Genomic DNA, 10,642 nt, shown 5'->3' on the forward strand with positions numbered 1-10,642 from the left:
TTTATAGCTTATGAAGTGGACACAGACTGGCTTTGTTAATTTGTCTGTACACTGAGATACCTGTCTCATTTGGTGAGGCACTGGCACAATCTATCTACAGTCTATTAAGATGAGAGGAGTCTATTAAGAGAGGAAATACAATATAACTACAATATTTACTGTTCCAGAAGCTGGAACCTCACACATGCAGAGGCTGGAAGAACCTTCTGTTCCACTTGTTACACCGGTTTCCTGCTCTTTAAGAAATAATGGTAATAATAAAATATTTACATCCAAAGAGCGCTTGAAATTGCAACCTGTGGTCTGAAGCCCGAGCGCTGGTGGTGCAGCAGCCCTTAACAAGATGGGATGTTAACTCAGCCTTTCACCCACTGTTCCCATCATTCGGAATTACTTACAGCTGCCCTTACATTTTCTTCTCCCCCATGACTTGGTTGTGGGGCGGTGTTTTTTTAGTAAAAAAGACTGATGTCGTTATAAACATAAGCGTTGTCCTGGAGTAACTGCAACTCAAGCTCTGCAGCCCTGTGCCGGTTCTGGCCCACGCCAGAACACGACAAAGCCACCACCCCCTGTAAGACCTGAACGGGAGTGGGAAACAAACCTCTGGGGCCGGTCCAAGAGGGGCCAGAGGGACCCGAGCAGGAGCTGTGGGAGCTGGCCCAGCCCGGCCCAGGGGCGGGGGGCGACAGGGGCCCAGGGGGTGGCAGCCACTTGCGCGGCGGTGGACACGGAGGGGCGGGAGCAGAGTTGCGGGGCGGAGGAGGGGGAAGGCGGCGGCAGCGGGCGCTGCCATAAAAAGGCCGGGCGCGGCGGGGCCGGCGCATCCCTCTCGTCCGCAGTCACAGCGGCCGGAGCAGCGGCAGGAGCAGCAGCGGGGCCGGCGGTGGGACAGCAGCGGACGGGCATGGGGACGGCGCTGGCGGCGCGGCTGGGCCTGGGGCTCCTGCTCCTGGCTCTCCTCCTACCCACGCAGGTGAGCCCCGCAGTGGCTCGGCGCTTCCCCACCCGTGTGTGAGGGGCTGGAAAGCGGCCACGCCGAGACACAGCCCCCACCATCGCCGCCGCCACCACCACGCGCGCTCAGCCTCAGGCGCGGGGATGGGGGGTGGGCTTCTCCTGGGGAGCCGTTGGGCGGGAGGTCGTGAGGGGTGGCCGGCGCCATCTCGCCGCCCGGAGCCCGCCGTGGGTGGTGGGCGGCTCCCCCGCCCCGGGGCGGCGGCGGGGCGAGGGGAACGAGCCCAGGCAGCCCCGGCTGGGGAGGCGCCCCGCCGCCCGCGGGTGGGCTCGTCCCCGCCGCCCGCCCGAGGCCAGCGCCCCGGCATGGCGGTGGCGCGGGTTACCCCGCTCAAATTAACAAAAAAAAAAAAAAAATAACGAAGTTGGGAGTTCGCCGCGTTTCTTCTCGGGGGCTCCTGGAGGGCGTGAGCGGCGAAGGGGCGTTCGTTCCCCCCGCTGCAAAGAAGGGGAACCATGGCTCCAAACCCGACGTAGCTTCCAGCGTTACAGTCGGAGGGCGGCGAGATCCTGGTCTGAATCCTTCCCCCTCACCGGGGCCGTGGGTCCGGCCCCACGGCAGGAGCGGGAGGTTTGGGGGCCTGGGCTGGACAAGTCTTGGTCTTGGTGCAAAGGCGATAATAAATGAGGGCGGTGGTGATTTGCTTTTCGGTCAAACCGAGAGGGGCTCCCGGATATCGCATCGATGCCTTTTTCCTAGGGACCACCTTTTGAAAAGGGTCAATAACGCAATATCATAAAAACAAACGGCGAAAGGATTGCTGGAGATTGTTTTAAATATTCTTCCCCCCCCCCCCCCCCGTTCTTTATAAGTAAGGGCATTATACCTTCTCCGCTGTGCTCAGGGGAGTCTTGCCCTTGGCGGTGATGAGAGCAGGATCAGACCCTTTGGGTTACCGGTATTTGTCACATGCTCGTTAAAAAGATCTGTCCGGGGTCCCATCTATCGTGATATTGTGGAACTGGGCTCTAAGCCCTTTACCTTCCACCAAGAAAAACAAAACCCAAAAAACAAACAAACAAAAAAAAAAAACCCCAAACCCTATCCAGAAACCAGGCTTTCAGCTTAAAGCGAAGAAAACTCTAAAAATATAGAACCATGTGTGAAACAGCAGCGGAGACTTTGAATGAAGACTGAAAAAATTCCAGGGCGGGTTGGGGCTTGCCTCTTATTCAGCTTGTGGGTTGTTAACTGGGCAATTCATTATTGATCACTTTCGGACTGGTTTCAACAGAAACTTCCACACAGCGATTTTTATCCTGCAGTCCTAAATGGCTTCTAGCATGTTGCTGGCTGCCAAGAACCCTGACTACCAGAAGCTTTACGGCATCCTGATACTTTTCTAGGATATGCTTTTTTTCGTAGAAAACACTTAAAGAAAATGCTCATGCAATTTTTTAATAAAATTAACACTGACCACATGGCTTCAGCATTAAAGGACTGTAATTATTTTTTCTGTTAAAGAAAATTAATCTTCTCAGCAGCACTAGAGATATGAAACAATAAGGGCGCCTTTTATGGAGAGCATTATTTATTAAACTAACTGCTCTGGTTTAAAAAAAAGACATTTTCTGTTACTTCAGCTACCTCTATCAGAGCTTACCAGAAGGCTCTGCTGTAATACAAGTTTGCTGCCATAGAGCTGAAGCCAAGCTTGCTAAACTATGCTTGTTTCAGGGGAGCAAATATGCGGTTCTTGCTATTGCTTTTCATCTTCGTATATGACATGCTTTTTTTCACTGGAAAAAAAGAACATGTTAGCTTGGCTTTGAAAGTTTTCCTGTGGATGGGTAGGAAGTAGCTTGATACTGAAGCTATACGGGGTGCAAATTTTTATGTTCTATGCATATAATACAGAGTTAGGGAGGGGAAAAAAATGAGTTTTTTGATTTTTCCTTTCTGTTAGCGTTTTTTTAATTTGCTAATATTATGTGGTCTTTCCACAGCATTTCCTATTTGTATACTCTTGCAAGCAGATAGGTTATGATTTAATCAGTATAGTTCCATTGTGTTAAGTTCTGCAGCTCAGCACTACCACGGCAAGATAGGAGATGTGAGAGGCTGAAATATTTAGTCCGCTCACATAAGCCCCACCGTTGCTTGAAAGGAATTTCCAAACCAGCCCCAGAAACAGTATCAGTAGGTTCTTCACTGTTTGTTCATATTTTTGTTTGTGGCTTAGTCTGCGAAGATGATGAATTCATGCAGTTGTCTGAAAGTCTTGTTTATCCAAGATTTTTGCATAGCTTTACATCTGCATTTTTTTCTTTTTGTGTGAAGTTTTTGAAACCTACTTCTCTATTCTAACTTTTGTTTTAGTGGAGAGCTTTGATAAAGTGATAGCTAGGTAACAACAGAGAAACATTTAGAAAAGTGTTAGATTTATTTGTTTAACAAATCCCATGCGTGCAATTCAAAATGTCTTTGTCCTGAGCTGCACAATGAGAGGCATGAGCAATTGTGTGTATGGTATCTGAGTACTGTGAGTGGTGCTACACATTCTTCATTACAACTAACTTGTCTTCTGTTGTTTGTTTTTTTTAAAAAAAAAAAAAAAGAAAAAATAATCCACAAAACCTCCTTTTTGTTATTTTTCCTCCCCCTTGCATTCTAGATCTACTGTGATTCCAATGGAACAAATACAACACCTTCAAACAATTTTTCAGCAAGTTCCGTTTCTCTGTCAACTGTCACAAATTCAGTGAACAATGCCACCGCTCAGGGACATGGAAGTTCCCTTCATTCAACCACAAGTCTTCTTTTCATTCTCTCAGTTTCTCTTCTGTATTTTTGCTGTTAAGAGACTCTGGCATGGAAATGGCTACCACTCCCCACCCAGTTTCCTGAACCATCCGAGATGACCAGATCTCCAACCCAGCATGAAAATCAATCAGTCCAAACTCTACATCAAACCAGCTTGGTTCCACTCCATACTCTAATTAGTACCAGTCTGACCTAGAGAAGCACTCAGTATTCTGACTTTCCAAACCTGACCAGTGTGAAAAGACCAACTTCAGCAAGGAGGTAAAACAATGAGCTCTCTTCACCAAATGAGCTGGAATTTGAAAAAACAAGATGGAAGGAAAATGAGACAGTATTGGCAACCTCTGATTTAAAGCTGAGAAGAAATGCAGTATCTTATAATATGGATGGATGATAACACTCCACCAAGAAAAAGGCTAGAGGGTTTATCTACCATTTAGAGTAAGGACTTGAAGAGATTTTATTTTCCGTTTAAATTCATTAAAGTCAACAGGCTCGTAGAACCACTAGAAAACACAGAAAAGCTCCAGGGGTCTGTTTCTCCCACAGCCTATATGGTTATAACCTATGGGTAGTGTATACAAAAGAAAGAAAGTATCAGTGAAAAGGGTTTTGTCTAGATATCATTTGTATGAAATTGTTACAAGGATAAAAATAGAATACCAAATTTTTGTAAGAATCCTCTTACTTCTGAGTCCTAACCAAATGGCTAGCCTGGCAGGACTAGTTTTGAAATAGCTAAAAACCACCACTTTTCATAAGAGTGGAATTATTTATGGTGGGAATTTGAATATGACATTTTATTTAAATTGTTTGTATATTAAACCATATGTGCCAGAGGACAGAGGTGTGGAAACATTGGGAAAAGTACCAGGAGCTTTTTGCAAATGAAGTTCAGACAAAAAAAAAAAAAGTCAAGGGATAAACGTCTCCTCTTTCCCCTATTTCTCCTCCCATGTTCTACAAGTTGTATAAGTTCTTTTTGCTCCTGGAACTTTCCTTAATTATGAAGGATTTATGGAATCTTTTGAGTAATGTTCTAGTGCTGCTTTTTTTTTTTTTTTTGGCACAAGGTGAATAACTTACTGTTTTGGTTTTTTTTGAAGAGTTTTAATTGTGATAGTTTACTCTAAACATCGGCTGATATTTGCGGTGGGGAGAAGGAGTGGAGAGAGGAGAGCAAAATGCCAAAAATAAGAAATTAAATGATCAGATGTTTGGAATATGAAGACTGGAGTCTTAATTTAATCACTGAATTTAAAAGTTACCTTTGTAAATACTACTTTTTAAAAATTTTCTGACTCAAAATTGCTATACTTGCACAGATTGTTTCTGTATCATCCAGTGCTTTAGGTAATAGTATCTGGTACTTGATCCAAGCAAGCTTTGTTGAGGAGGTTCAACTACCTTGATGATAATACCTTGTCAGAAAAAAAAAAAAGCCGATATGACCACATGTGAGTATACATGATCATATCACTGTGTATAGATATTTATCTCAGTATAAGATCATGTCAAACATGAGTGGCTCTCTATTTTTTTTTTAATCCACATCTGTCTTTCAGTTACATGACCATCATTCCAGAGTATCATATATTAATAGCAAACTAACGCAAGTTCATGTCAGTGAGTGTACATGGACATTTCCTCATGCTTATCATTTGTATCCAGTAAAATGTTAATGATTGTATTTTTGTGTTTGTGTAACTATGCTTTGATTTATTAGCTACTGATTTTCATTTGAGGGAAAAAAACCCTGTAAATAAAATGGTGGACAGGCAATGCATTCTAGATGCACTTCCAGACACTTCCACAAAAACTTGTAACTTGCCTGCATAAAGTGAATGAACTGTTAAGCAAGACTGTATATGTGATTAAAAATCTCAAGGTCTAGAAATGCTGAAGTGTAATTAGTTTTATTTCTCTGTAAGGTTTAGTGACTCTGGGAGTCTGGATTCCACTCTGAAATCAGTTGGTGAGGTTTGATTCACTTCTCTAGTAACTGTAGTAGGTTTTCCATTCTTATTATAGCCTCTTCCCTTTCAAAGTATTACTATGATTTCATTTTAAACAAACAGTGCTTAAACTGAGTTTTCCTCTGTTTCTTACTGTGGGCAGTGAGTTATTTGCCTCACAATGGCTAAAGCTGTGTTTCAGCTTCTGGTTATAAAATATGTGAATTAACTGCTTGAGGTTTCTGACTCCCGCGAACTCTGTTAATATAGTAAGAATATTCTAATAATTCAAGTTTCACCATGCTTGGTGAAGGAGAGAGACTGGAAGAGGCAGAAATTTGTGCAATATTTTGCTGAAAAGCAAAAAAAAAAAAAAACCTGGATGAGAATTGAAAAACACATAGTTCATGACATTCCGAAGTGGTGTCTTTGTTTTTTCAGGTATGCTCCTTCCTGATAACCCTTAAAAGGCCCAATGATGTTCTGACTGATTATCTTTACTCCCTAGATGTGGAGAAACACATTTAAAAACGCCTGGCTACTTAGTCATGCTGCATGATGGTTGGCATTTTTCATTGGGAAAGAGGCCCCCGGAGAGGCCTCCTGAGGCTCTGGAGGGAATGCAGCGCGGCAGAGCCTTTGATTGTGTTCCTTTACTTTTCCAGTAGGCTGAACAAACCCGAGGAACGGGATGGGTTTGTCAGAGCTCACCATTTGAATGTATCTTGGAATCCGCAGGGAGCGTCAGAGCACATTGTTCCCTCGTTTAGCTCCTCTGCGGGCTCCAGAAGAAAGCGTGAAGATAAAATGTTACACCAGCCATTTCCTGGCTGGGTGTCTTCTCTACAAACATAAAATTGAAAATAGAGAGGCTCTCTCCAAGGAGAGACAGAGAACGAGACGCCTGCAACAGTGGTCTTTAATGATGTACCAGTGAAATAAATGAAGTATAGGAATATGCTTGAAGTTAAGTTTTTGTTAAATATCCAAATGAATTGGGATGATTGGCTTAGCTGGTGGCATGCTTTTTTTTTCTCCCTCCTTTTTTTTTTAAAAAAAAAATATGGCCAGATTGCTTTTTAATAGCGTCTAAGCATATTTAAACTCTCTTGAGTTTTTGAGTTTTCTGCAGAGCAGATGAGTGATTTAGAAATACAATCTGGTAACCTTTGTTCTGTTCCGTTCCATCCCAGAACAATGGAATCGGTGATGAAGAAATCCACCCAGGGAAAGAGGACTTGATGGACTTATTTAACGAAAGGGGCAGGCGGGAGGGGAGGGAGGAGAAGGGAGCCTACGCACTTAACAGCTATTTAATTTTTTAGAATGACATCTATAATAACTGGAACCAGCTCTTACCTATTCCTCTCACGAATCTGTCCAGCTGGAGCATGTCTGGATAACGTATGTTGCAATGCCTCTGAAACAATTCTGCTTCTGTTTGATGCACGGCACTGCTTTCGTCGTAAACATGCGCTAGCCACATATGTCCTGAATAAAGTATAGTGTTATTATTTGAATGAAATAGCCTAAAATGAGCACTTACGGTTTGTGTGCAGCCTACTGTTCCTTCCTTCACAACCTCGTGTTGTGAACAGCCCTTCAGTTTTTTTCAAACTGCAGTTTTCAGCTGGCTTAGAAATCTGCAGGGACTTGGAATGAACAACTTCCATTCAACGCAAATCTCCACAAGGTGAAGTATTTTGGGCCAGATCCAATGCTATTAGAGCTTCTGCTAGTGGCTTCCTTGTTTTCAGCAAGATGAAATCATGTACCCCGAGCCTTTCTCCGCACGTGAAAGGCGGCGTGCCTGCTGCCGCTGTGCTGTGCTAAGGAGCACTTTCTCTGCATGGAGGTGTGACCTTATTAAGGTCTCAATAAGTGACTTTTCAAATGAGCTCAGGACTATTTTGACAAGCCATTCCCAGCTTTTAGCCTAATCCCTCAAACACTTAGGATTTGCCTCCACAATGCAAATACTCTCCAGCTAGCTGGAGACGGCAGCATTCTCCCTGATGTCATTAGTACAGTGTTTCGTATGGAGTCGTTTCTCCAGAGAGTAGTCCTTAGGCAGCCGGGTGGCCTGTGGAAGGACCCATGAGAAGGAGCACTTGCAGAGCCGGGCTCTTTGTGGTGCATCTTTCCGAGTCAGTGTTTCCCTGCACTCGGGTTACATCAGGCTCCGCAGCAGAGCTCACAATGACACCTTCTATCCGAAAGCCAGGACGTATATAAACATGCATATATTAGAGGCAGTTGGGAGCGATTTGCATTTTGTGTGCGTTCAAGCCTCATAGGGATCTGATTTCCCATACCTGACTGAAATGATTTAGGTAGCAGGCTTTATCATCCAGCGACTTTATTGTAATGGATACAATTGGAGAACGTTTCTTGGTTTTCGCATTAAAGATAACTTTGAAATAGGATCTGCCAAGCTCTGCCTCTTCGCAGCACAAAGCTCTTCATTATAGAGTACACGTTAGGTTTTGTGCACTGTACAGGTCTACCGCACCCCAACAGATGAAGAGGCTGGTTATTTTAAATCCATCATTTTACCTGCAGCGGTTTAAAGAGCAGCACTAGGCTGTCTGCAGTACGTGCTCTAAGATGCAGAGTTTTCATCGCTATGCAGTGGCCTTGGGAAAGACACTTGATGCTTGCTTTGGTTATCAGCCTTCAGTTTTCCAAGTGAAGCCCTCAGCATCCCGCTCATGAATGCGTAATTGCTCTGGTTTATTCTTCGTCAAAATGCCTGGAATGAATGACCTGGAGCTGGAGAAAACAAACCATGATCAATTTTATACGGCCCAACCGAAATCCTGAACTAACAAAATCTTATCTCTGAAGGGTCATTCAGTTCTCTCTTGAATCCAGCGATACTTCCTGCAATGTATCTGCTACAAATATGTCAGTAAAACATTTTCAAGCTTTTCAGAAGTGACCTGAGACTCTTTCTTTCGTGCTTCCAGCTTAGCAGGAGCTATGCTTTAACAACTGATGGGTGCACAATATAAAAATTGAGGACGCAGCAGAATTAAATCGTGGTAGCTTGGTTCTGCTGCATAAACTGAATGATCACATTCCACCAAAATCTCTCTTGAATGACCTAGTGTGAAAAGTATTCTTTATGTGGCACAAATTATTAAAGGAAGCAGCGCCTCTGTAAAGCATTTGTTCCGTTTCCCTCTTTTCAACAACTCTCACTGAAAACACAGCGTGGACTTTTTTTCAGATTGCGTGGTGTGCATAATTAGGACTTAAAGTCTGTGTTCATTGTACTGAAATATGTAAAACTTCACATGACAAAAGCTGTATGTTTTTTCTACTCATTTGTAGAAAATGCAAATATTTTTTGAGGGTAAGAGTGAAGTTTGAGACCATAAGGATATACATATCAGACATATGCATGTCGTCTGATTGATTAGACGGCTGGGATTCAAAGCTGATTGAGTGCTTACAGCTAATTACGGCAGTCGGAGCCATAATAGCAAGGATTAAAAAACAATTTTAAATGGATAGAAACCATGTTTTTAAGACCCTCATTGTTTTAGGAGAGAGGGAGAATTTCCTCTGCAAGCAGATTACCTGGTAGTTGTTTAGTGCATTTTTCCTTTAAGAAGCCAATCTGGGAAATGATGATAGCATGAGAATGGACTTGGTGTAGTCTTTGCTTGAACATGGCAGTTTCAGCGTTTTAATGCTTAATTACAAAGAAGTTTTTGAATAATGAACCAGAAAAGTCCTTTGACAGGACTGTGAGAGTAATACAAAGATGTGATAGCATTATTATCCTGAGACATGATGACATTTGCTGTCATGTATCTACTATCTACAATTTTTTTTTTAATATGTTTTCTAAAACTTGCTGGCTTTTACTGTCTTTTTATAAGTTTCCAACAGTATCTTCAAATTCCTTTTTAACGCTGTTCTCACTACTCTGATTTTGTTATCTTTCCTGTTTCAGGAAAATAACAGAAAACTACATGCAACGCAGCAGATTTTTTTCAACTTGGAATTAGTCATTGCCTCCATTCCAAAATTCCCAGGCTTCCGTAAGGTGTTCCCTCTTGCAAAGTACTACCAGTAAATGAGCCAATGTGAAGCATTACTGGGATGACAGACTGGGGTTTTTCCTGCCAGTCTGTGTTTTTACTAAAATTAAAATACCAAAAGAACACTCAGTCATTTTCGGGACACAATGTGAACCCCACACTAATTTAGCCCTCTTAATCTGACACTGATCTAAACCCTCTGCCGCAGTTTCACGGAAAGCAAAAGCACATTGCTAACATGGTGGAGGACCTGGATGACAGGTAAAGCATCTACACAACCTCCTGTCACCTGTCCAAGATTCCAAGATGTCAGATTCGATCCCCAAATGTGTGATCTAATACACCAGGGATTTGTGGATCTCGCTAGATGGCTGATAGGGCTCTGTGACTTTAATTAGTATTTCAATGTGTTTCCATTTAGCAGGTCTGTTCTTACTCAGCGATGCAGGCTGACACTGTTCAACTTCTACTTAACTCCTTTTTTTTTTCCCCTCCAGTCTGATGTCATGTGTTCCTCAGAGCAGAGGCAGTCATTGCTGAGTGTCTGCAAAGCTCCCACAAGGCATTAGCTGGTCGTCAGCAGGTTTTACACTGCTTTCTGTGGCAGCAGTAATTAAAGCCCAGGTCTTCAAAGGTAATTTGGTGCCTGACTTCTAATTCCTATTGAAATCAGTGTCCTTGCAGGTTGCAGTCTGACTGCCTTCTGTGTAAAGTTAGTATCTAATACTGAAAGTTCTTACAGACCTCTTGGGAGCTCTGCTTATTTTTCAGGGGAACAGCAACTAAGCCCCTCTCTTTCTGTTTTGCTTGCCAGCTTGCTTGTTTTCTGTATTATAGAACCCATGATTGCTATG

At 43.2% G+C, this 10,642-nt stretch overlaps 1 protein-coding gene across 1 annotated transcript; it reads left to right on the forward strand.

Moving 5' to 3' along the window:
* Window positions 1-752: 752 nt before the first annotated feature.
* Window positions 753-5,678, forward strand: CD24 (CD24 molecule). The gene is made up of 2 exons (XM_074581015.1): window positions 753-976; window positions 3,633-5,678. Exons 1-2 carry the CDS (start codon window positions 908-910, stop codon window positions 3,816-3,818), a joined length of 255 nt encoding a protein of 84 aa, XP_074437116.1. The 5' UTR covers window positions 753-907; the 3' UTR covers window positions 3,819-5,678.
* The last annotated feature ends 4,964 nt before the right edge of the window (window positions 5,679-10,642 follow it).

The sequence above is a fragment of the Larus michahellis genome, chromosome 3, assembly GCF_964199755.1.
Source record: "Larus michahellis chromosome 3, bLarMic1.1, whole genome shotgun sequence".
Lineage (NCBI taxonomy): Eukaryota > Metazoa > Chordata > Aves > Charadriiformes > Laridae > Larus > Larus michahellis.

Excerpts from the sequence above, each read along its gene's own strand:
- CD24 (XM_074581015.1), top strand. The coding sequence starts at position 908 with ATGGGGACGGCGCTGGCGGCGCGGCTGGGCCTGGGGCTCCTGCTCCTG. Across the intron at positions 977-3,632 it reads CTCTCCTCCTACCCACGCAG|ATCTACTGTGATTCCAATGG; the intron begins GTGAGCCCCGCA and ends CTTGCATTCTAG.